General features: G+C 47.8%; 2 protein-coding genes across 3 annotated transcripts in view; one reads left to right on the top strand and one right to left on the bottom strand.

The window, feature by feature from the left end:
* Window positions 1-904: 904 nt before the first annotated feature.
* Window positions 905-17876, top strand: OGG1 (8-oxoguanine DNA glycosylase). The gene is made up of 7 exons (XM_081853589.1): window positions 905-1206; window positions 3874-4247; window positions 6819-6998; window positions 9357-9538; window positions 11623-11770; window positions 13341-13390; window positions 15774-17876. Exons 1-7 carry the CDS (start codon window positions 944-946, stop codon window positions 15879-15881), a joined length of 1305 nt encoding a protein of 434 aa, XP_081709715.1. The 5' UTR covers window positions 905-943; the 3' UTR covers window positions 15882-17876.
* Window positions 17877-18041: 165 nt separating this feature from the next.
* Window positions 18042-26126, bottom strand: part of CAMK1 (calcium/calmodulin dependent protein kinase I) — a 44016-nt gene continuing 35931 nt past the window's right edge. For both annotated transcript variants that reach the window (XM_081853748.1, XM_081853747.1), the window contains 6 exons: window positions 26008-26083; window positions 24618-24730; window positions 24220-24298; window positions 22849-22936; window positions 21310-21406; window positions 18042-19757 (listed from right to left, as the gene is read on the bottom strand). In XM_081853748.1, the coding sequence (XP_081709874.1) occupies window positions 19693-19757; window positions 21310-21406; window positions 22849-22936; window positions 24220-24298; window positions 24618-24730; window positions 26008-26083 (518 nt within the window). In that variant the 3' untranslated portion in view covers window positions 18042-19692. The remainder of the gene's footprint in view (window positions 19758-21309; window positions 21407-22848; window positions 22937-24219; window positions 24299-24617; window positions 24731-26007; window positions 26084-26126) is intronic.

The raw sequence follows: 26126 nt of genomic DNA, 5'->3' as shown, positions 1-26126 counted from the left end.
CTGCCATTATTTTCTGTTCATTTAGCACTAACAATATGTGCCCAAGTGCTGATGTGATTTTGGTAACCTCATTTGCTTTTTAAAAAGTGATTTCGGTAACCTCATTTGCTTTTTGAGAGCCAGTGTGGTGCAGTGGTTAAGAGCGGTAGTCTTGCAATCTGGGGAACCGGGTTCGCGTCTCCGCTCCTCCACATGCAGCTGCTGGGTGACCTTGGGCCAGTCACACTTCTCTGAAGTCTCTCAGCCCCACTCACCTCACAGACTGTTTGTTGTGGGGGAGGAAGGGAAAAGGAGATGTTTGCCACTTTGAGACTCTTTAGGGTAGTGATAAAGTGGGATATCAAATCCAAACTCTTCTTATTCTGTTTTGAATATTGTGTTGTGAGTCGCCCAGAGTGTTTGGGGAAACCCAGCCAGATGGGCGAGGTATAAATAACAAATTATTATTATTATTATTATTATTATTATTATTATTATCTCCACTGCGGGACTTTAATATAATGTATTGAATGGGGTAAGCAGAGAGAAAGGACTTCCCCAATCATCTGTCCATGTTGTGGCCATATGGATAAAATATATCCATTATCTCAAACTACAGATAAGTACATATAGTGTAACAGGCAGAGTGCAATGTCTATAGATATTACTATAGTGTTGAACTAGGCGGGAGGGGGCAGAAAGCAACCTCTCCTCCCTTCCATTTTGTGGCCGTTTCTCCTGAGAGGCCTAGCTCGCGGCGCCCGCCCAACTCCCAGGCGCAGGAACGGGGCGCCTCCCGGGCCAGTACTTCCGCCCACTCGAGCCACAGAGTATACCCCAGCGGCCTAGAGCGGGCAGCGCCGGAGCTCCGTCTACCCCTGCGCGATCCCTCCTCCGAACTTGGCGGAGCGCGAGGGGGGCGGGGAGGCGGGGGGGGGAGGGGAGGGAAACCAACAGCAACTCTATGGTGATTTTGCGGGCTTCTTCGGAGCTGCTCTGGTCTGGCGCTCGGCTGCAGCAGCTGCAACGGCGGCGGCAGGAGCGGCATCCCCGCGTCCACCCCGAAGGCGGCGGCGGCGGCGGCGGCAGCTGCAGCAGCAGCAGAAGGAGGAACGGCATGGACTCCCGCCCGGCGCCGCTGCCTCGCGCTACCCCCTGGCGCTCCCTGCCTTGCCCGCGCGCCCAACTCCGCCTCGACCTGGTGCTCTGTGGCGGGCAGACCTTCCGGTTAGTGCGCCCCCTGGCGGCTCCCGAGCGCGGAATGGCAGCCTGTTAAGAAAGGGTGTCCCGTCCCCCCCCCGCCGCCAATGTCTTGCTCCCTCCCTTGTATTGTTATCTCCAAGGTGCCGCTGTCCCGCTGCCCCCCCCCATGCCTGTTCTCCCTCTCTCTGGTTGCCACCTTCTCTTTCTCTCTCTCCTCTTTCTGCAAGGCTCTTGTGCAGTGCAGTCCCCCCCCCCCCCTCGTTGGCATGGAGATGGAGATGAAGCTGCGCGTCCGAAAGGCACAAAAAATCCTCCATATATGTATAAATATGGCCAGCTCTGCCCTCTTGCCGATGGCTCTGCATTGCGCTTTCAGCAAAGCACCATTGTGTCTCCCCCACGGAACCTCACCTGCAAATTCTATGCATCCTGGCCACAGGCTTGCAAGGATGGGTTGCTTACTTATTATGGCAGCTGCTCTTTTTTTAATAATTCGGAAGGGCAGAGATAATCCGCTTTGGATTATTTAGACTGGCGGGCTACAGCACAATTCTAACCAGGGCTGTTTTTTTCTAGAAAAGGGTGCCGGAACTCACCATGAACGGCAAGGAATGGCGCCCACCTGAGAGGTGCCAGAACTGAGCTCCTGTGAGTTCTCCCTGGGGAAAAAGCCTTGATTCCAACAGTGTCTACTCAGAAGTACGACCTATTGAATTCAGTGGGGCTTACTCCCGGGTAGGTGAGGTTAGGATTGCAGCTTTAACTCCACTTCTCTCCTGCTCCCCACAACCATCTGTGGAAAGCAGCTGTGATCAGCGTTAAAACGGCCGTACCTTGGTTTTCGAACAGAATGTGTTCAGGAAGTCCGTCCGATTGACTTCCAATTGCGCAGGTGCCCAGAAACAATAGTGGAAGCCACACCATATGTTCGGCTTCCAAAAAAATGTTCAGAAACCGGAACACTCACTTCCGGTTTTCAGTCGTTTGGGAGCCGAAACGTATGAGTACCAAGGTGTCCGACAACCAAGGTACAACTATACAATATATAAAAACTAGGCACCAGGGTTAAACCAGGGTTGCAGTCGCTGAAACGAAATGCCTAGTTGCCATTTGGGGGCCAAACGGCTTGAAAGTCGTATTTTTCAATACGACTTTTTGCTTCCTGACATTCATCTATCTGACTGCACAGATAGAATTCTACAGGATGTGTTGCTAGTGTGTGAAAACCATCAAGATCCAAGGATCCCCAGGCATGCATCTTCAGGTGGTGGAAACATCAGGCACCATCCCGGCACCTGAGCGTCTTTGCTTGGTTGTGAGTGGCTGATAGCCAGATGCAAAATGTGCCTGGCGCCTGGTGAATTTCGAATGCTGGCTGTGATATGTCAGAGGGGTATATCTGTCTGTGTGGCAGAGTGCATGCAATGCTTGAGGAAGTTTGCAAGTTCAAATCTTGCTAACCGTGATGGCTCCGCTCTCCCTCCACTGTGGGAGGCAGTAAGTCACCAAATACTAGTTGTTTGGGAATCACAAGTAGGAACAGTGCTATGGGCTAGGGACCTGCTTGTGGGCTTCCAGTGGACATCTGGCTGTTAGTGGCAGCCCCCAACTTGGATGACTCTGAAAAAGGATTGGAGGAGAGGGCTATCAGCAGCTACTAGCTACAGTGGAAATGTTCTACCTCCATTGTTGGGCAGTGGTGCTTCTGAATATCAGTTGGTGGAAGCCACAGGAGGGGAGAGTGCTTCTGGTTGGCCACAGTGTGAACAGGATACTGGACTAGATGGGCCTTTGGCCTGATCCAATAGACCTCTTGTTGTGTTTTTATCCTCCAGCATCTCCAGGTAGAAGCTGGGAAACTGTGAACCGTTTGTGAAACGGTGGGAAGCTACAGCCTACCACTACAGAGCCAGATGGTCTCAGTACGTAGCTTCCAAAAGTCTGCATTATTGATCAATAGTGTTTTGATCCAGTTCTTTTAAAAAACCGCAGACATCCTGCTTCTAATCAAATGCACGACTTCATAAAGTAGAATAAGCAAATCTTTCTCAGTTCTTTAAATTCCTTTGTGAAGGATCACAGGAGCCCAGAACATCACCCATCTAGGATGTTTTTATCCCTTTGGGCTGCTACAACTGGGAGGATACATTGCTGAATAGAAAGTTAATAAGGGAGCCATTTTTTTGCAGTTTGGGGGGACGTATTTCATGTCAGAAGAGCGTGCGTGTGAAACAAGGTGTCGTGTACAGTAGTACCTCGGGTTACAGACGCTTCAGGTTACATACGCTTCAGGTTACAGACTCCGCTAACCCAGAAATAGTACCTTGGGTTAAGAACTTTGCTTCAGGATGAGAACAGAAATCGCACGGCAGCAGTGCTGCGGCAGCGAGAGGCCCTGTTAGCTAAAATGGTGCTTCAGGTTAAGAACAGTTTCAGGTTAAGAACGGACCTCCAGAACAAATTAAGTTCTTAACCTGAGGTACCACTGTAGTTGGTGGAAGTGTACTGTAGGATAATGAAGCATGGCTCTATGGTTCTGTGGCTGTGAGGTTGTGACGGGCCTTGTGACTCCAAAGATACAGGTCTTGCCACCTTCTGGAGCATAAAGGGAAAGGCAGAGGAAGGCCTAGGTTAGCTTCTCCAAACCAGTCGGTCTGTCCCTGCTGCTAATTAGCCTTGCGTTCCTCTCAGGTGGTCCGAAACCAGCCCTGGCTACTGGACTGGTGTGTTGGCAGGCCGTGTCTGGACCCTCACCCAGTCAGAAGAACAGCTCTGGTACACGCTTCATGAAGAGGAGAAGGAGGATGGCAGCAGAGAAGAAGACGGCCTCTCTGAGCCACCACTGAAGAAAGGCAGGAAGCAGGCACAGCCCGAAGCCATCCGGGCTGGTACCAGCGAGCGTCCGGGCGGCCATTTGTCAGGAGAGCTGGTCCGGGGGATGGATGGGCTGACTCCCTCGCAGATCCTCCAGGATTATTTCCAGCTGCACGTCAACTTGTCTGCGTTGTACCAGGGCTGGTCCTATGTGGACTCTCACTTCCGAGAAGTGGCCATCAAGTTCCCAGGTAGGTGAGGTTCAGGGCAGCATTGCAACTCAATTAGCTGTGATGGCACGAGCGAAGGATAACTTATGTGATGGAAGAGAGAGATGAGAGGGGGCAGTTTTCCCAGTTAGTTCACTAGCACATCTCAGGATTTGGAGGTAGGTGGCCTGGGTCTTTTTGCTGTTTCCTTTACCTGGGACTAGGAATGCGGGTGGCGCTGTTGGGTAAACCACAGAGCCTAGGACTTGCCGATCATAAGGTCGGCGGTTTGAATCCCCGCAACGGGCTGAGCTCCCGTTGCATGGTCCCTGCTCCTGCCAACCTAACAGTTCGAAAGCACGTCAGAGTGCAAGTAGATAAATAGGTACCGCTCTGGCGGGAAGGTACACAGACACAGGGGCCAGAAGCCAACATTAAGGCAGCAATTAAAGTAAAGGGACACGGGTGGTGCTGTGGGTTAAACCACAGAGCCTAGGACTTGCCGATCAGAAGGTCGGTGGTTCAAATCCCCGCGACGGGGTGAGCTCCCGTTGCTCGGTCCCTGCTCCTGCCCACCTAGCAGTTCGAAAGCACGCCAGTGCAAGTAGATAAATAGGTACCACTCTGGCAGGAAGGTAAACGGCGTTTCCGTGCGCTGCTCTGGTTTGCCAGAAGCGGCTTAGTCATGCTGGCCACATGACCCGGAAGCCTCCCTCAGCCAGTAAAGCGAGATGAGCGCCGCAACCCCAGAGTCGGCCACGAGTGGACCTAATGGTCAGGGTCCCTTTACCTTTACCTTACCTGGGGCTAATAGAGCTACGTCAGGATTGCATCGCACGGTACCAAATGCACACATTTTCACACAGAAGCAGGTGTGAGGCTTGGACTCACAGTCATTTTAGCTTCATTTCCCCCTTCTTATTTTAAGGGAATAACATGTCTTGTCCTTCTGGCTGCAGCAAGGTCTTTGGATACATGCAGACAAGCACTGCTAAAGAGGGGATCTATTGTTCTGATCGCTATATGTAGCCCTAGTGTTTGCAACGGCGACTTTCCACTGCTGCATTTGAAAAGTCCAGAAATCTTGTGTAATAATAATAATAATAATAATAATAATAATAATAATAATAATAATAAATTATTTATTTATATGCCGCCCATCTGGCTGGGTTTCCCCAGCCGCTCTGGGTGGCTTCCAACCGAATATTTAAAACAATACAGCGTCAGACATTAAAAATTTCCCTAAACAGGGCCGCCTTCAGTTGTCTTTTAAAAGTAAAATAGTTTTTTATTGCCTTGACATCTGCTGGGAGGGCGTTTCACAGGGCGGGCGCCACTACCAAGAAGACCCTCTGCCTGGTTCCCTGTAACCTCACTTGTCACAGCGAGGGAACCGCCAGAAGACCCTCGGCGCTGGATCTCAGTGTCCGGGCTGGATGATGGGGTGGAGACACTCCTTCAGGTATACAGGACCGAGGCCGTTTAGGGCTTTAAGGGTCAGCACCAACACTTTGAATTGTGCTGCAAAGTCACACTCTTTCCAGCGCCAAAAAAAAAAGTTAAATCACATTACTTGTATAAATAATGCCAACTAGGTACGTTTGCTCAGTTTGCTAATTTGAGAGTCTTCTGCTTTTAATGGAAGATTGGAAGGAGGTCCCGGATTCCCGTTTCAGGCCAACAAACCACAAGCCTACTTGGCCTCATTTTCCCTCTCCGCAAGGTATATGCCTCTTGTATTTCACAATTTGTCGCCTACATGTCTTCAACCCTAGTTTGTTGCCTCAGGGACTAGAAACTTGGGGGGGGGGTTGGGGGGTTAAAACACACTGTACCTGATAATGAATTTGACAGGGTTGTTGAGTGCATACAGCCCTTAGCCACCGAGAGCCATCAGTCTGGGGACACCCTTTTATATGAAGTGTGTGTGTGTGTGTGTGTGTGTGTGTGTTTCAAGCTCTATCAGTTAGGTGGGTGTTTGTTATAATAAATAAATAAATATTTATTTATTTATTTATACCCCACCCTTCCCGGTTCAGAAAACCAGGCTCAGGGCGGCTAACAACAAATTTAAAACACTTAAATTGATGCAACAAAAAACAGCATAAAATACAGTATAAAACGTGAATAATAAATTCCTAATTCAAAAATCAATTTAGGGGGAAAATCCATCCAATAAACATTAGATGATCACCAGGGGTAGCTGGCTAAATTAGTCCTATTTGCACCAGCGAGGAGACCAGGGGAGAATTAGCTGTGGGATCCCAAAGTGGGTAATCTTCATAAAAGGGGAGGGGGAGGGAAGGAAGGGGAATAAAAGATCAGGCTAAGTTCAAATTGAAATCCAGGCGGAATATCTCTGTCTTAAAGGCCCCACAGAAGGAAGTTAAATCCTGCAGGGCCCTGGTCTCATGGGACAGAGCATTCCACCAGGTCGGAGCCATCACTGAGAAGGCCCTGGCCCTGGTGGAGGATGATCTGACTTCCTTAGGGCCCAGGACCTCTAAACTATGATTATTCATGGACCTGAAGGTCCTCTGCGGGGCAGACCAGGAGAGGTGGTCCCATAGATATGATGCTGCCTCCCTCCCTCCCACCCTCTTTTCTTCTCAGGGGTGCGGGTGCTGCGACAGGACCCCGTAGAATGCCTCTTCTCCTTCATCTGCACCTCCAACAACCACTTGTCGCGCATCACCAACATGATCCAGCATCTGTGCCAGGTCTTTGGGCGCCGCCTCTGTCAGCTGGACACCAAGACGTACCACGCATTCCCTTCTCTGCAGGCAATGGCAGGTAAGGATGCTCTCCAAGAGGAATCTGGACTCAAACTGCATGTTAACAACTGAGCATGGAATATGGTGAAATGCTATGAAATCTTTGCCTCAAGTAGCTTTTACCCGCTGCCTTTGTTGGTGCTGCTTCTTGAGTATCTGGAACAATGAAAGATGGCGAATTTATTGACGGCTGCAGAAACTGAGGTCACTAATGTATGGAATTAACCAAAGGGGCCTTCTGTGGAGGATTGACTGACATTCTTTTGAGAGACTAAAAGGGGAGCGGGTGGTGCTATGGTCTAAACCACGCAGCCTCTTGGGCTTGCCGATCTGAAGGTCAGCAGTTCGTGAGCTCCCGTTGCTCTGTCCCAACTCTCGCGAGATCTCGCTGGAAGCCGCCATTGCCATCATGTGACCCCACCGGCAGATGCTTCAGCCCACCTCATGGGTGGGCCAGCACTTGGGAGGCAAAGTGTAGCATGGTATTAACACCTAGATCAATCTGAAGAGGAACAAAATTTCCCGTTTCAAAAAATGTGGGCGCTCCGAAATCCATAGATCAAATTTCAGGGCTGATTATTCTGTGAGAGACTGAAGCTTCCTGGGATAGCTCAGTCAGTAGAACATGAGACTGTTGATTTCAGGGTTGTGGGTTCGAGCCCCGTGTTGGGCAAAAGATTCCTGCTGGACTAGATGACCCTCGTGATCCCTTCCAACTCTACAATTCTGTGATTCTATGATTGATCAATTACATTTTCACCACTGAACCTGGGGTACACAGGGATCCTGGGAGCAGGTGGCGCTGTGGTCTAAGCCACTGAGCCTCTTGGGCTTGCCAATCGGAAGGTTGGCAGTTCGAATCCCTGCGATGGGTTGAGCTCCTGTTGCTCTGTCCCAGCTCCTGCCAACCTAGCAGTTTGAAAGCACGCCAGTGCAAGTAGATAAATGGGTACTGCTGCGGCAGGAAGGTAAATGGCATTTCAGTGCGCTCTAGCTTCCGTCACGGTGTTCTGTTGCCCCGGAAGCGGTTTAGTCCTGCTGGACACATGACCCGGAAAGCTGTCTGCGGACAAACATCTGCTCCCTCAACCTGAAAAGTGAGACAAGCACCACACCCATAGTCGCCTTTGACTGGACGTAACAGTCCAGGGGTCCTTTGCCTTTTTGCCATATTGTTGATTTAAGCAGGATAAATCTCCTGAGGGTCAGGAAAGGATAGCCTATAACAAATTCCAGCTGGATACACAGAATTAATTTTGTTTGTTTATTTGTGTTTTATTGAGAGTATTACAGTGAGTTAAAGTAAATAAGAAAGAAAAGAGAAGAGAAGAAGAAAAAAATACATTGAAAGCATTAAAAAGGGAAAAAAAACAATAACAAAATAACAAAAATATAAAATTAAGTTTGCAGACTTATGTAGTATATATGTAAATAGATAAACTTATTGTTTCCCTCAAGTATACGTTGGTTCATCAGTCATTATGGTGTCAATAAATAGGTTCCAAAGATACAAGGGATTAATATACAGTGGTACCTCGGGTTACATATGTTGGGATACTGCCAGGGAGACAGAGTCCATCATGACCCCACGTCGTCTCCGTTGCGATCCATCGACCTCCTGTAGACACGCAGTATCATTCAATTAGCAACACGAGCTCCAGAAATAGCTTGCCACATTCCAGAGCTGATGCACGCTCTATCAGCAGAATTCGCACAGCGAAAGATGCACGCAGGAGAGCATTATTTACAACTTTATTCAGCGTTGGTCAGAACAAAGAGAAAACATGACTGCCTGCTTCAATGTCTCAGGCACAGAGAGAGAAACGAAAGCAAAGACACAACAGAAACATCCTGTGAACAGGAAATACACAGGCTGTGACACAAACATCCTGCTCCCTTTTAAGGTGGAACGGAAATATCCTAACAACATATGCTTCAGGTTACATAAGCTTCAGGTTACGGACTCCGCTAACCCAGAAATAGTACCTCAGGTTAAGAACTTTGCTTCAGGATGAGAACAGAAATTGTGCTCCGGCGGCGCGGCGGCAGCAGGAGGCCCCATTAGTTAAAGTGGTGCTTCAGGTTTAGAACAGTTTCAGGTTAAGAACGGACCTCCGGAACGAATTAAGTACTTAACCCGAGGTACCACTGTATTTGTTTTTGGGATGTGGAGCCTGCATGTTACAGTGGCATCGCTTCGTAGCTGACCTGTAAGCTGTGTGCTCATCTTTTCTTTTAGAGGACTGGTTAATTGACCAATGTTGTGTTAGCCATTTCTTTTAGGAAATAATAATGGCTGCCGGACATTCGTCTTTCTCTAGACGACCGTAGCGTTTCTTCAAAAGGCTGCCATCCTTCTTTGGGTGTCCTGTTGCAGGAGCAGACACAGAAGCCCGGCTGCGGGACCTTGGTTTCGGATATCGGGCGAGGTTTGTTAGCGAGAGTGCCCGCGCTGTTCTGAAGACGCTTGGTGGAGCTGCCGGCTTGCACCAGTTGAGAGCCGTTCCCTATGAACAGGCTCGACACGCCTTGTGTACACTACCTGGAGTGGGAGCCAAGGTGAGTACAAATTAGGCACCTTATCCCTCTGTTATTATTGCCCACCTAGTGCCTCCGTTAACATCTTTTGGGTGCCAGGTAAAGAATTGGGGATTCCCCTGCAATAGGATGTTGTTTAGCTACTAAGCGTGCTACCAAAGGTTCCCGTGGCTTTTACAGGGTTTGCTTCATTCTGCTTTTATGGCGTATTGTATTTTTATGTTGGTTTTTTTAACCAATAATTTTTTATTATTTTCATCAAACATACACTTATAATACACATACGTCACATAATTACCTTTAGCTCTGCTGAGCTTCTGACCTCCCTCCACCCCTTCGGCAAGTATCTTGTGTTTTCTTACATCACATATTCTATTTATTTAACTTTATATTTACCATACATTGTAAGAGTTATTCCAGTCCTGCCAGTGCCTTTAAGGTTTTACAGTTATCTCTTATGTACACCATAAATTTACTCCAACTTTCTTGAAACTTCTGTTCATCCTGGTCTCCAATTCTTCCCGACAATCTGGCCAGTTCTGCGTAACTCGCCATTCCACAATGGTAGGTATTACTTTTGTTTTCCAATTCTGGGCCAGCATAGTTCTTACTGCCACTGCGGCATACATAATTTTTTTTTATCCTTTTTTAAAATTTCCTTCTCCATCAACCCCAGTAGAAAGGCTTCGGGCTTTTTTGGAAAAGTATATTTGAAAATTTTATTGAGTTCATTGTAAATTAATTCCCAGAAATTTTTCACTTTATCACAGGTCCACCACATGTATTTTTATGTTTTCAATGCATTGTAAGTCAATTGGAGACCTTCATGTAACCAGCAAACGAACAAGTTTGAAGATGGTGTTGATAATTTTAACAATAGTTGTATTTTATTTTATTTTATTTTATTTTATTTTATTTTATTGTTCTTTCCGAATGTTGTTCCTGATTTGTGTTATAGTAGGGAAGGAGAACTGGTGGAGGAGGGGGGCCACACATCTGGCAACCAATGTGCCCCTTTGGTTTCATATAATACATGGGTAGACGAGTCTAAAAAGCCCAGGATGCAAAGTTTCACAGCCCTCTAGCAGCTATGGTGGCTCATTTACCAGAAGTAATGTACAGTATTTAGCCTTAATTCTGGAAGCGTATAAAGTATTATTTATTTATTTATTTATTTATATATACATACATACATACATACATACATACATACATACCCCACCCATCTGGCTGGGCTTCCCCAGCCACTCTGAGTGGCTTCCAACAAAATATTAAAATACAGTAATGCATCAAGCATTAAAAGCTTCCCTAAACAGGGCTGCCTTCAGATGTCTTATAAAAGTCTGGTAGTTGTTGTTCTCTTTGACATCTGGTGGGAAGGTGTTCCTCAGGGCGGGTGCCACTACCGAGGTTTCAGGGCGGGTGCCACTACCGAGAAGGCCCTCTGCCTGGTTCCCTGTAACTTGGCTACTCACAGTGAGAGAACCGCCAGAAGGCCCTCTGCACTGGACCTCAGTGTCTGGGCCGAACGATGGGGGTGGAGACGCTCCTTCAGATATACTGGATTCTGACCAAACTAAGCCTCCCAGAGTTGAATATTAATATATTTGAAATTTGCTTCTCATTCTTGTGCTGATGTATTAAAATGATAGGCCTTAAGGATACTTCATTTCGCTGATTAAAGGGGAACAGAATTAAAGTTTTATGGCCATATTGGGGGGAGTCGTACTGATGTATATCTTGGCATTGGTTGCCAGCTGTGAAATATATTGGTATTATTTTCAAGTTCTCCTACCCCACTTATTACTGCTGGTTCTTGCTGTGTGCTAATGTTGTGACGTGGTTTTCAATTTATTATGAATGGCACATTGTGAATTTATACGCTGGGGAACTCCTTGGGCAGGTTTGATCCTAAAAGGCAGCTTACAACATTTTGAAGGGAGTGAACGAATGAATACATAAATATGGCACAAGGGCTGTAGCGTGGGAGGGCAGGGGACTGTTTGAACTTTGACACACAGCTGCCTGTTTGTAGCTGTGTGTCCTCCAGCAGTGGCAAACAAGAGCCGCTATCGTGGTGCAATTTTCTTCGCTTCCCTTTGCAGGTGGCCGACTGCGTGTGTCTCATGTCTCTGGACAAGGCGGAGGCCGTGCCGGTGGACACCCATATATGGCAGGTTGCCAAGCGCTACTACGGCCAAGAGCTCGGCATGGGAGCCCGCAGTGTGACTGAGCGGGTACACCGAGAGATCGGTGAGGGCCAGTGGGGTCAGGTGCCTGCCTCTAGTGAACCCTTCCTGGATTTCGGTTCAGAATGCAACCTCAGACTTGCATTCCACATTGGGACCCTTGCCACAGCGGGTGGCGCTGTGGTCTAAACCACTGAGCCTCTTGGGCTTGCTGATTGGAAGGTCGGCAGTTCGAATCCCCACAACAGAGTGAGCTCCCGTTGTTCTGTCTCAGCTCCTGCCAACCTAGCAGTTCAAAAGCACACCAGTTCAAGTAGATAAATAGGTACCGCTGTGGCAGGAAGGTAAACGGAGTTTCTGTGCGCTCTGGCTTCCGTCACAGAGTCTCATTGAGCCGGAAGCTGTTTAGTTCTGCTGGCCACATGACCCGGAATGCTGTCTGTGGACAAACGCCGGCTCCCTTGGCCTGAAAGTGAGATGAGCACAGCAACCTCATAGTCTCCTTTGACTGGACTTAACCGTCCAGGGGTCCTTTACCTTTACCTTTAGGTCCCACTGCTTGCTGCTGTATACTGCCGGCATAACTTTAAAACAAGGTGACGATGACAAAGTGGGCAGCAATACCCACTACTTCAGAAAAGCGCCAGAAAATACACAATTTGCTCGCTCGAGGCCCAGAGGCTTGCAGAGGCTCCATCAAATAGAGGGGTTAATGGTTTGCTGAGATGCCACTCAACTGTGGCTGCTCAGTTGCAACTTCTCAAACTCACTCTCGCCTTCCTCCCAAAAAGCAGTGGGCAGCAGAGCCCTTTCAGTTATGGAACAAGTTAGAACCAATCATTGCCAATTGCTGCAAGTGCTCACTATGGTCTGTCAGGGAACTCCTCTCCTAATAATAATAATAAAAAAATTTTATTTATATCCTGCCCTCCCCAGCCGAAGCGGGGCTCAGAGCAGCTAACAACAATAAAAGTAACACAGCATTCTAAAATTAATTCATTTTAAAATCAATTCAAAATCAAATTAATGGCAACCATTGGGCTAGAGTTCTGTGAGGATTACCAAAGGAGGGGGTCAGACTGCCCTGGCCAAAGGCCTGGTGGAACAGCTGTGTCTTGCAGGCCCTGCGGAAAGATGTCAAGTCCCGCAGGGCCCTAGTCTCTTGTGACAGAGTGTTCCACCAGATCGGGGCCACAGCCGAAAAAGCCCTGGCTCTGGTTGAGGCCAGCCTAACCTCTCTGTGGCCCGGGACCTCCAAGATATTTTTGTTTGAAGACCGTAAGGTCCTCCGTGGGACATACCAGGAGAGGCAGTAAAGAGATTAGGGCTCTAATCTTCAGAATGGGGGTGGGAACATCCGTGTAGATAGGAAGCATTCTGGCCAATGCGAGCCAAGGGAGAGACATCACCATGTTTTGGCGGTAAAACACCTGCTTTGAGTGCAGAAAGTCCCATGTTTTATCCAATCCTGGAGAGGCAAGGAAGACAGTACGCAGCTAGATGGACCCAGTGGGTCTTGCTTGGTATAAGGGAGCTTCCTTTGAAGAATTGGTTGTGTGAATCCACTCCCTTGTCAAGGCAGCTTGTTGCCTTCCAACTCACTAAGGCTGCCCTCTTGATTGCTCTGCCTTCAGGGAATTTCTTCCGGAGCCTGTGGGGACCATATGCTGGATGGGCACAAGCGGTGAGTAAATGAGTGGAAAATCCTCTTCTTTTTCTTCTGCGGCTTTGTGCAAGGCCATGCGTGAGAAGGGAACACACAAGAACAGCTAGATCGTCCAACTGCAGGAATTGGCTTTAAAGTAATTCAGAATTGTAAGAATCTTAGCTTTCGTTGATTTTTTTTAAGGGCATCAGAGAGAATGGTCAGTGTCTGGGGATTATCTCAGAAGCAGAAACAGTTAAGTAAATCTGATCCAGCTTTTCTTGCCACAGCGACTTGTAGGGGAATAGTTACTTCATGTAGGCCAGGGGTCAGCAAACTTACCGCGCCTCGGGCCGGTGTCTCCAGTGCCGATCACACGGCAGGCCGGAGGGCGGGGGGAGTGCGTGCCCATATGCATGTGCATATGCTATTTCCGGCGCATTTCCAGGTCGGAGGAGCACCAGAAATAGCTTGTGCACATGTGAACGGGCCTCCTCCAACCTGGATGTGCACCGGAAATAACGCTTGCGCATACGCAGATAACTCTTGCGCATGCGCACAAGCTATTTCCAGTGCTCCTCCGACCTGGAAGTGGGCAGCTGCACAGCGCCGGTAGGAGCAGGTGGTGGCAGTGGGTGGCAGGGGTTGCTGCGGGCCAGATAAACGAGTCCCTCAGGCCTTATTCTGGGCTATGTTAAAACATAATAATAATAATAATAATAATAATAATAATTTTTTATTTATATCCCGCCCTCCACAGCCGAAGCCGGGCTCAGAGCGGCTAACAACAGTAAAATAATACAACATTCTAAAATCATTTCATTATAAAAATAATTCAAACCTTTGGGCTAGAGTTCTGTGCGGATTGCCAAAGGAGGGAGTCAGGCTGTGCCCTGGCCAAAGGCCTGGTGGAAGAGCTCTGTCTTGCAGGCCCTGCGGAAAGATGTCAAGTCCCACAGGGCCCTAGTCTCTTGTGACAGAGCCTTCCACCAGATTGGAGCCACATAAGAAGAGACCTGCTGGACCAGACCCAATGTCCACCTGGTTTAGCATCTTCCTTCCCGTAATGGCCAGCCAGGTGCTCCTAGAAAGCTCGCAAGCAGGGCTTGGAGGCGATAGCTCTCCCCGCTCCTTCCCAGCGGAGGAAGAGGGGTGCAGGGGAGCACACCGCCCCCGGCAGCGTGATCCCAGTGGGGTGCCATCACGGCTGCCCTGCCGCCCGCACTGGGTGCCATGCCCCCGCAGGTGGCATGCCACACCCCTGGGATGCGCGGCAGCCCCTTTCCTTCCTGATCTCCTCCCCCCCCCCCCGCAGTGCTCCGCCACTGCTCCCCAGTCATTGGTATTTTTGTGGAATACTTCCTCTGAACATTAGCCAACATGGAGAACAGCCATTGACAACTGGGACCAGCAAGTTTTTGTCCCATGTTTTTGCTGTTCCAGGTTCCTCTCCCTGCATGTCACCTTCTTCCCGACTCTTCTCTGCCTCCTCTATTCCTCGCTTTCCCCACCTCCCCCAAGTTGTCTTTCCCCTTTTATCCACGCGTGCGGGAGAGATGTGGTGGCTGTCTCTTTTTCCTGTGTGCCTCTGCAAGTCCAAGGATTCTCTGGAGCCTGCAGTGGACCTCCCTCTTGTTTCCGAGTGGAACGGTTCGCCATCCATAGCGATCAGAACACCTTGCTTGAATTGGCCATTAGAAGGAACAATAGACCCACCCTCCCAAATTACCCGTTTCCCTTTTCAAGCCTTCTGACTCAGGTGGCCATCCCTCGGTTTTGTGTCAGTATGGTCTCCAAATTAATCAACATGTTGCGTGAAGAAGTTTCTTCTTTCAGTCTGTATATACAGACAAAATAATACACAGCCCAGTAGATGCTAATCTAAGGTATGCTTACCTGCCCTGTTTTAAACTGGTCTGAATGGTGCATTTGTGCACACAGCCTTTTTGCCTCTAGGCCTGTTTTTGTTTTGTCTTGGCCTCAGTGTAAAATTGCGAATTTGTGTATACCGTATTTTTTGCTCTGTAAGACTCACTTTTTCCCTCCTAAAAAGTAAGGGGAAATGTGTGTGCGTCTTATGGAGCAAATGTAGGCTGCGCAGCTATAACAGAAGCCAGAACAGCAAGAGGGATCGCTGCTTTCACTGCACAGCAATCCCTCTTGCTGTTCTGGCTTCTGAGATTCAGAATATTTTTTTTCTTGTTTTCCTCCTCCAAAAACTAGGTGCGTCTTGTGGTCTGGTGCGTCTTATAGAGCAAAAAATACGGTAATTGACATTTGCTTCTTCTGACACAGCTGGCAAAACTCTTACCTGGCTCACACAGAAACCTGCTTCCTCCTCACTAGGGGCCCTATTTCCAAACCACCTTTTGTAAACATTTGTTTCCCCCCACAATTCTGACTCTCTGCCCTCCTTCTCCAGGTTCTTTTTTGCGCCGATCTACGAAAGTACCAGGAAACTTCCGATCCGGATGCCAAGCACCGCTGTGTCAAAGTTGCCAGGAGCACCCTTCCCACCTTGACGTCGTAACCTCTCCCACAGCCTCCTGTTTTGTGTGCCTGGCTTGGGCAAGAAAAACTGGAGAAAAGCTGGAGAGGCACGGGAACATCCACACCGAGAACAGGAGCTGCCAGAGAGACAGGCAGGCTGGTGTGCTGTGGAGCTCTCCTCTTAGTTAAACTGCTGTTGTCTTTTTTCCACCAGGGGTCTCCTGTGGTGGTTGTAAGCTTGATGTGTAACCGCAATGTATTATAGAATAGAATCCTCTTTTTTTGTTTTGTTTTGTTCCTGTGGCTTTGGTCATTTGCTTTGGCTTTGGGGTACAGTATTAAGTGTGGCATAGGCCAGTTTCTCAGTTCAGGCCAGTTCAGAGTCCCTCCTTATCAGAACCAGGGTCTTGGTTCTATAGACCTAGACCTAGGAGTTACCTCACTTCAAAAAGTATTTCTCCACATAATGGATGTGTGACAGGTAGACTTGAAGACCAGTTGCTGGGGGCTGGAGTCTCATCGATATCTGTGATCTCGTTGACATTGGGTGGGGAGCTAGCTGGTGGCAGTTTCCCCAGATCCCACCATGCCTAGCAATTTCGGTGGGCCCTATTAAACTTTAATCTAGGTGTGGTTTAAAAGTTAGGCTAGAGTGTCCTTTGAAATGAGAAGATTTTAAGTCGTGTGCGCGCGCAAGGGAGCAGAGATCACGCTTTTAACTCCACGGCGCTCTCATTTTGTACGTAACTCGTAAATGTACATGTTTGTATATACATACATACAACGGTGTCTTTGTGCATGTGCCCTGCAACGGCAAAACCCTCGCTGCTGGTTGGATTAAGGAATTCCCACTACTTGCCAGTTTGTGCAGCAAAATACACTTTCACTCTGCTGGGCCTGAGGAACAAGTTTGTAATGAACTCCAAGTCCCCTTGCTTCCAGAGGGACCAAGGCTGAAACTGCAGGCATGCTTACCCAGGAGTAAGCCCCATTGAACCCAATGGGATTTACTTCTGAGTAGAGGCATACAATTGTGTGGCTTATCGGGACCAGTTTTAGTTGAACTGGGGTTATTGTGTTTTGCTGGTGATTAGCTTTCTAGGGAGAGGACTAGCCACCTGCTGTTAAGGTGGGGATAGTGGAGAACACCAGGTTGTTTGCTGGTATTCCAGACACTAAAAATGGCTGCCATTTGGGCCGAAGCCCAGCCCAAGAAGCTCCCATCTTGCCTCCCTTCTGGCTTCATATTATATTCCCGGTTCCAACCGCTGAAGAAGTACCTTTTGGCCTTGAAAAGCAGGCCGTCTTCCCCCTCCCATCCTATATGCATCCATAAACATCTACCAACACATTCACCCCTCTGGCTTTTGCATCAACATAGTCTCCATCTGAAGGAACGTTCGTCTTGTTTATTTAACAGGCCCAAGTTGAGTTTTCTTGCTTTATTCTAGTCTGGGCTTTTAATTCACCTCATTTTTTTCTGCTCAGTGAACCTAAAACCTCTTGTTCTATTAAATATTATCATCCCCTTTCTTTTCCTTCTTCCACTAATATGGAATGTTGTTCCTGAATACATTCACTGCAGCTCAATATGTTATCTCTTTGTTTTTCTTTCTGAAGTGTCCTTTCCGCTCAATTTTTTGTTTGTTTGTTTTGGTAAAACATCCTCCATTTCTATAGTGGAGTTTAAAATCATATTTTGTAACCTGTATCGTGCGAATGCTCTATGGCCAGAGCTAAGCCCTTTAAAATCCTGCTGATTTCACTGGGAGAGACTTAAGCGTGCTTGTTTCTTCCCCATCAAAATCCATAGGATTTGAAAAGCTGGCTCACGGGCCTGTGTTTTGTTTTTTTTAATCATCCAGCGATTTGACCTACCGTTCCCTATCCCCACCCCTGCCTTTTTCGTCTTGACTATTTCTAGATTGTAAGCTGCTTTGGGCAGAGACCTATTTATTTCTACCCTTTTATAAAGTGCTTAGCTGACTTCGAGGTGCTGTAACAATAACAATAAACAAGTTGTGTCCTCCTAAAACTCTCCTCTTCTAGCCTTCTTTCACTTTTAGAAACAGATCTAGACACTACCAGGTGTGTGCAGACCCCCCACCCATGGTTGGTTGCTGGGTGAGGGGGCATCAGCGGCCACTCCCTTCTTTTCCCCCACCCCTTTGCCCGCAGATAGGGTAGATGAAGACATGTGCGCTTTCTTCCTTTTTAATACAAGAACAAGCAACAAAATAGAAACTTCGAGTTAGAAAGTCCTCTTGAACCAAGAGAGTGCAGAGACAGAGAGAACATGGGCGCAAAATGTGGAGCTGTGAGCATCAAGAGCAGGCAGGAGAGCAAGAGGGGAAGGGGACTAAGCCAGTCTTTTCCAACTTGGCGCTTCTCCAAACGTTGTTGGAGAACGTTGACTACAGAACTCCCATGACCCCCTAGACATTGGCTGTGTTGGATGGGAGTTGCCGTCCAAAACATCTGGAAGGCACCAGGTTGGGGAAGCCTGGACTCTATACACAGTGGGAAGAATCCTGGTTCTGCCAGTTGGGTGGTGCAAAGGCCAGCGTGGATGAAGACAGACCCAGCGCTTCAAGGGCTGCCTCAGTGGGAGCGTCATCTATGGTGTGAGCTTCCCTTTTTGGCAACTGGCGTTGCAAACGGCCCAACAAGCCGAATCCTGCATCGGCGAGTTGCTTCCTGAGCCGAAACGATGTTTCAACAACTGTTCAATCTTGCCTTCCCCCTTCTACTCCAGACAGGCTGCCCCAAGGTTCACCGTTGTTTTAGAAAAGCAAGAGGCATACGTGTATCTCTGCAAGCGCGCTCCTTCTTCCCTGACCCCCCCCCCTGCAAAAAAGAAAAATACAAAACACAAAGCATTTAAAAAACAGCTGCAGGGTTGCTCTGGAGGCCGATGGTACGGTATGGGCCGTGGGCAGTAGCTGACAAGGTACCCAAACACAGTTCCCTTTTCCCCATAGTTCAACCGGAACCATACGGAAAGTCAGCTAAACTGTTTCTCTCCCACCTATGCCTGGATATATTTAAAACGTACATCTGTGTCAAGGGTAGCTGTGGTTCTATCAAACCACCACTCTTAAAAAATAACGTGTCCTCGCCCACAGACAGGCAAATGACACCAGAAGATTGAAACGGCATTTCAATCTAGCTTCACGTTTCTCAACAGCGGAAATGCACTTATCGGGAGGTGCACCTCAAGATCAAATTGTGAAGGGTCCACAAGCAGCTTTCGTTTTCCTTCGTGACATGATTAGGGTGATCTAGAGTTATAAGCGCTGCAGGCTCGCGCTTTGTGAACCTGCTTGTTGGCTGGAGGTGATATGATTTGAGTAGGGGACTAGGTTAGGGTTTTTATGGGGGGGGGGTGAGGCATCCTCAAGCTCCACCTTGACAGCTGCTGCAGAGGGCCTGAGCAGACCACTGTGTGGTCTTTCCTAGACAACACTACATGATTGGGCAAGGAGGAGGACGACATTGTCAGCTTGGGTAGGGGGTCAGCATAGGGCACAGACAGAGCTGGCTGGCTGCGGCCAGCATTTGGCTGCTCTGTGTTAGAGAGAGAAGAAGGAAAAGAAGAAGAAGAAGCATCTTCAGAGAAGTGTGTGGCTTATGAAGGATCAGGCCCCATGTCCAGGTTCAGGAGGGCGTGGCTTAGCAAGGGAAGCTTTCCCTGCGGTGGGGCTCAGCCACACTTAATTGGGAGGGGTGTGGGGCAGTCCCAAACCCTTCCCTGGCTCCACATAGCACAGCAGAGTGGGGCTTTGGCCACCCGCCCCACAGTGGGTTGATCCTGGCACCGCCATCTGTGTCCTCTGTCCACTGGGGAACGTTCAGTCCCGCATCTGACGGTGAGAACCATTCCCCAAGGATTCCTCGCTGCTACTGGAAGCTGAGCCTGCCGAAGAGAAAAGGGACTGTCAGGACTGGGCTAACTGGTACTACAAGCACAACACAAAGTCAGCGAGGCAAAGCTGCCTAGCAGCTGTCTTCTGGTCAGCATACTACAAAGGATAGGCTTTTGCACTAGGTTATATATAGCACCTTAATACTTTTGTGTTTACAGGGAATCCCAGCTGTGAGCAAAACCTCATTTTTCAGCAGTCGTAAAGGGAATCCCTAACAGACCATGCCTAAGTTGCTATTGCCATGCCACCCAAATGGCTTCTCATTGACTCTGGCCAAACTGCAAGGTGAAGCGAGGGAGGGGGAACTGCCCCCAAAGGTTAATCAATATACCCAATTTAAGTGTGTGCATATTGTGTTCAAAGCATGTAAACTCTTTTTTTAATAAAAAGAAGTGTGCAAAGCAGTTAACGTGTTTAATTTTGATATAAAGCGCGCGCGCGCGCACACACACACACACACACACACACGGGAAAATACAGTTTAGTTTCAAAACAAGCTCCTTCACCGACATCCTACTCCCAAATCCTCCCATTCCTTCTCCACAAGCCCACCCATCCTTCCCAGACAAATACTAAATTTGCTGAATTTCGGACAACAGTAATTGGAGCAACAAAACATTTTCCTTATTTCCTAGCTCAGGAAAGGCCAGGCAGTAGCTCCCTGGACAAAGCGAACAGGAGTGAGTTTTCAGGGGCACTAGGAAGGAAATGGGAGTTGCCTTTTCCCGTTTTCTGACATTGCCATCACTAGATGGCAGAAGCTATAAATGGCGGGAAAAGAGGGAGTTACAAAGACAGGGAACTTGTGGCCTTTCAGGTGCTGGACTGCAACTTCCATCAGCCCCGGCCAGTAGCTAGGGATGATGGGAGTTGTAGTCTGGAAAAACGTCCAAAGGATCCCCAACACTGGAATAAAACCTTACAAAGGGTGAGGGAGGGAACATTAAGTCAAGTGTGAGGGTATCACAGAGAAGCAACTGTGAGGGAAGCTGTTGATGCATAGCCAGTTCATGAGGCCACAGAACAGCATATGCCTGAATACAGGTCATGCGCCTTTGAAACTGCTAGCCCTTACAACTATTTATACCAATTTACTGCCATTCTGTCCCAAATAATAAATGGGAAAAGAGGAGAGGAAATCCTCCAGCTCTGGAGAAAGTGTGTTTGTTAACAGGAAGGCGGGGATGGGATTGGGGTCAAAGGGATACAAGCTTTCATGTGTATTTAACTTGACATCACTCACTGCTTTCAATTTTGCCATTCAAGTTCCAAATGCAGAATGTCAACACTGAGGCGAAATTTTACCTCAGAATTCCAATGCCTAGGATTTGTCAGTGTATCCGGGGGGGCGGGGGGAATCAAATAGTAAGGTCAAACCTTGGCAGATACCAGACACAAATATTAACCACCAGCCATTAGTGAATATCAAGATTCACCGACAAAGGTCTTGAGGAGAAAACCTGTTTCGGCTCTATACTGGTGTCACCACAGTACATGGAGGGCAATACCCTGCAGCACCAAAGGCCATTCCCAGCCTCTCACCATTGCTCTCCTGCATGGCTTGACCAGGCCCATCTTGGCTGGTTCCAAGCTGTAGCTTCCTCATATGCCTCACCACAGCAGTTGCGTTGAAGGCTTGCTGTGTAGGACAAAAAAGAAAAGCAGATTGCTGTCAAAGATGGGAGAGATGTACACCCCATTCCCTTAAAGCACATCATTTCCCCCAAAGAATCCTGGCAGCGGCAGCGGTGTGACGCGGCAGCTAAAAAAGCCAATGCAATTCTGAGCTGCATCAATAGGAGTATTGCATCTAGATCAAGGGAAGTTATAGTGCCACTGTATTCTGCTCTGGTCAGACCTCACCTGGAGTACTGTGTCCAGTTCTGGGCACCACAGTTCAAGAAGGACACTGACAAACTGGAACGTGTCCAGAGGAGGGCAACCAAAATGGTCAAAGGCCTGGAAACGATGCCTTATGAGGAATGGCTAAGGGAGCTGGGCATGTTTAGCCTGGAGAAGAGGAGGTTAAGGGGTGATATGATAGCCATGTTCAAATATATAAAAGGATGTCACATAGAGGAGGGAGAAAGGTTGTTTTCTGCTGCTCCAGAGAAGCGGACACGGAGCAATGGTTCCAAACTACAAGAAAGAAGATTCCACCTAAAGATTAGGAAGAACTTCCTGACAGTAAGAGCTGTTCGACAGTGGAATTTGCTGCCAAGGAGTGTGGTGGAGTCTCCTTCTTGACAACCATATGTCAGGAGTGCTCTGATGGTGTTTCCTGCTTGGCAGGGGGTTGGACTCGATGGCCCTTGTGGCCTCTTCCAACTCTATGATTCTATGATTCTAACTGTAGTTTACGGCTGCTGGGATTTGTAGCTCTGTGTGGGGTTAAACTGCACTTCCCAGAATTATTGGGGTGGGGGGAGTCACGTCTTTAAATGTATGGTTTGTATGCAGCCTGTGTGGCAAATGAGACAAACAGAAAATGAGAGCCTTTCTTCTTTTCCCTAGCTGTTGGCACCAAGGAAACTCGAGACTGCAAATATCTATTCTCAGCTGTGTTCACTATAAAAGTATATTTGCACCATGGACCTAAATTAGCTCAATAAGTTGCTTCCTTTCTCCAGGGCATTCCTGGGATGGGGATAGATAGGAATCTCAAAACAAAATTCTAAACAGCTTCAACAAATTGGAGTTCCTAGGAGATTTTGAGGGAGGTTACCATCCCCATCTGCTTAATTTGTATGCCACAGTCCCACAAAATTGCGCCAAAGTTCACAACAAAGCAAATGAACAGTAAGTGTAACGATTCACCCCAAAAAACTTAGCAGGAACAGTTAGAAATAATCATAATATCAATGCATACAACTGTATATTAAATACTAAAAATATGCAAGAGACTCTCACATGCCACAAGTGAATATCATTGGTAAAGGTTATACTAAGGCAAAGAGCAAACATATATTCTGGCGGACAAAGGCTTTGCGTTCACATTGCAGTCTGATTTGAACAGGGACAGATTTAAGGTTCGTGGGTAAAAGCACCCACCGACTGCTTCTCTGTAGGACATGCCCTTACCTTCCACTTGCTCTTGGCAAAATTCTTTTTGATCTGCTCGCTGACTGACTGGTGGATGTTCTTATCTAGTGCGGTGTCACCAGCAATCCTGGAAGGAAGAGCAGATTGGTTCTTATTAACATACCCCATAGAAGTGCCTTTGGCCTTTAAAAGCCTTCTACGGTCCAGGACCCCTATACTTAAAAAGGTCAACCTTTCACCATGTCAACCCACCAAGATCCCAAGATCAACATCTATACAAGGCAATGAAATGCCAATAGATGCCTCCGCCATTCCAAGCGATGTGAGTTGATAATAAGAACAGGACCTAAGGGAATTCCTGTTCCGATCAGTTCCCCTGGTGCCAACTCTGAAAGCCTGCAGGCCAGCCTTCTCCAAACCAACGGCATCCAGATATCTGGGGCTACAATTATCATCAGGGACGACGGGAGTACAATGAGAGGCGTACTCTCAAGTGGGTCCAAGATCACAGCATTATATTCCCGCTTTCTTCCATTGTATTTTTTTTTTAATGCCGCTTTTCATAGTGGCATTGATTGTCTCCCATCAATTAGGAGGGAGGGAGAGAAGTCCTACCATCAGGCTTGCAAACTGAAAAGAAATGACACACATGGAAAGGCGAGTGGAGGGAAAAGGCAGAGGGGAGAGATCGGTTCTCCAACGCTGAATAAAATGGTGAGCTATAAAAGGGCATTCACATCCAGTTCAGACCACGCTCATCTTCTTGGCTGGTATTCCTACTCAAATTGCAATTGGCACCCCTTGTTCCTTTGACCAATGAATGGTAGCCAACGTGCCCTTCTTGCTTCTGCAGTCCCAGGGCACTGGACAGCTGGAGCTTAATGATCTTTCGGACAGGGGGGAGGAAGAAAAAAGCAAACTTCCTGCAGGTGCTCCTTCTCTGGCCAGGCTGGTCTCCCCCTTACTTGCCTTTTACAACTGGTCAACAGGAGCCAAGAGATTCCCCCAGCTTTCTCTTTTTTTCTCTCTTTTTTTTTATAAATTTTTATTAGGATTTTTTTTTTAAGGGTTACAGGAAAAAAAGAGAAAAAATCTAAGTAACAACCAAAAAAGAAAAAGAAAAAAACAATACATAAAAAACAAACATCATCCAAAAACAGAAAAGAAAGAAAAGAAACAAGTCAAACCTTTACATCACTTGCTTTCATTCGCTTACTTCCTTGACCTCCTCGCACCTCCCATTTTTGTATTCTAGTTCAGTTAGAAATTTCAGCAAGTCCCTTCCAACTTTGTTTTTATCTTAATAATTTATCTTAATATACTGTGATTTTGCATTCTCTTCTTTCACCTAGATCCCCCAGCTTTCTCAAAGCCAGCTAAATGGATGATGGGGTAGAGATTCCTCCTTACCACGGGTGCTGTAGTGCCTGCTCACAGGTGAAGCGTTTCTTAGGGTCTCTCTCCATTAAATGCTGGATGAAATCTTTGGCTGAGAGGAGAAAGGAAGTGAAGGGCTGAGTTAGCAAGCAAGCTAGTGAGCGGTGCCACTGGCCTCCTCCCAGAGCACAGATCCACTTGATTCCATTTATTATTATTTTTAATTAATGAGAGTTATCTACCAACTTATTTATTTTTTTAAAAGCCCACTAAGCTGTTTAGATAAAGTGGTCTAAAATATCTGTAAGAAAATACTGAAAAAACAAGCAATAAATTTTATCAAATCAGCAGTTAAAAAAACACAATATACATAATATGTGCCTTGGTTCTAGCACTGGCATTCAGAGAAGCCACCATTTCCTTTCCCTCACCTGATTCTGATATGTCATCCCAGTAGGGGGAGTCAAATTCATATTCGGCCTTCAGGATCTGCTCAAAGAGCTTTGTGTCGTTCTCATCATAGAAGGGGGGATAGCCACACAGTCTGAGGGGAGAAAGTGGGGACAGGGCATGTGTGACACTCAGAAGGCATGGCAATAAACAACAGGGAGAGTTGGAAATAAATGTATAGGCTGTGCAGGAGCAAAAGAATGTGGGGAACTGAGATAAATGGACTGGAAAGTGAGGGGAGAGAAGAAGAAAAAAGATAGAAGGTTAACTTCCTGACCAGGGGATTAGAGGGGTAGAATCACTGTCGGGGCCGGCCCACCTATGAGGCAAGGTGAGGCAACCACCTCAGATGGCAAGGTTCACTTGGGCTGCAGAACCCAAAATTGATCTTTTCTTCCCCTCCGTTTTCCTGAAGTTAATCTCCCCTGACCCCTTGTTCCCTGGTGGGGAGAGAGGGAGCCATTTCTGGGTCCACTGGCAGAGAGAGGGGAAGCCCTTTCTGGGTCCGCCTCAGGTGCCAAAATGTATTTGCCTGGCCCTGATAACAGCAGTTGCACCGTTTTTGTTTGTTTTACGATGGCTTTTGTGCTTTTGTAGCCAGAATGAAGTACCGTACTTTTCCATGTATAAGTCAAGGGTTTCTTCTGATAAAACAGTGTCAAAAATTTGGGGTCATCTTGTACATGGGTAGTGCAGAGTGGTGACGGGGGATTTGTCGCTTCTGCGAGTAGGAGATTGTGAGTGGTGATGATGCGGGTGATTGGTAGGTGCGGCAAGGGCTGCTGTTGATTGGCTGCTGTTGATTGGGCGGGCAAATGGCAGCTGCTTGCGGCGATCAGGCAGGCGATTGTTGGGTTATGCGACGTGTGCGCGTTGCAGCGTTGGACAGTCTGGCGAGCGCTTTTTGGCGTTCCCACCCCCAAAAAAGCTCCAAAACTCTGGGCATTCCCCCCTATCAAAAGCTCAGCAACTCTGGGCAATCACCCCCCCCCCATTTTCTAAATTTCGAGTCCCCCAAAATACACAGGGGCGTGTTATACACAGAAAAATACAGTAATAATCCCCAATAGGGGATGTACCCTCTGTGGGGGTAAAGGGTTAGAGGTGGGTCTGATGATTGAGTTGTAGGCCTTCGTGGGGGACAATATTATGAAACTTCAAGCTGTCCGTGAAGGAGAAATGAAAGGCCCAAAAATGAACGTGCAAAAGTAGCTGTGTGGTGCCAGAAGCGCCGTGGAAGGAGAAGAGTGGAAGGGAGTGTCCAGTGTTTAGCTGACTAGGACTCCCTTTGCATATGTGAATTCAGGAGCAATAGGAGGCAGGTCATCTGGCTCCAGTCCCACCGCCATCTCAATTCAACTCAGTACGTACAAGATGTAAGCGATGACTCCAATAGACCAGCAATCCACCGCTTTGCTGTAAGGCTTCTGTGCCAACACCTCAGGAGCTGGACCAGACCCAAGGGGGGAAAGAGGAAGAAAGTGACCATT

Source organism: Podarcis erhardii, assembly GCF_964252035.2.
Source record: "Podarcis erhardii genome assembly, chromosome: 2".
NCBI lineage: Eukaryota > Metazoa > Chordata > Lepidosauria > Squamata > Lacertidae > Podarcis > Podarcis erhardii.
The sequence above is the reverse complement of the archived record's forward strand: the minus strand, read 5'-3'. Positions and strand labels throughout refer to the sequence as shown.

Coding starts and splice junctions, on each gene's coding strand:
- OGG1 (XM_081853589.1), top strand. CDS start 944: ATGGTGATTTTGCGGGCTTCTTCGGAGCTGCTCTGGTCTGGCGCTCGG. Junction 6,999..9,356: donor TTCTCTGCAGGCAATGGCAG/GTAAGGATGCTC, acceptor GTCCTGTTGCAG/GAGCAGACACAGAAGCCCGG. Junction 9,539..11,622: donor TACCTGGAGTGGGAGCCAAG/GTGAGTACAAAT, acceptor TTCCCTTTGCAG/GTGGCCGACTGCGTGTGTCT.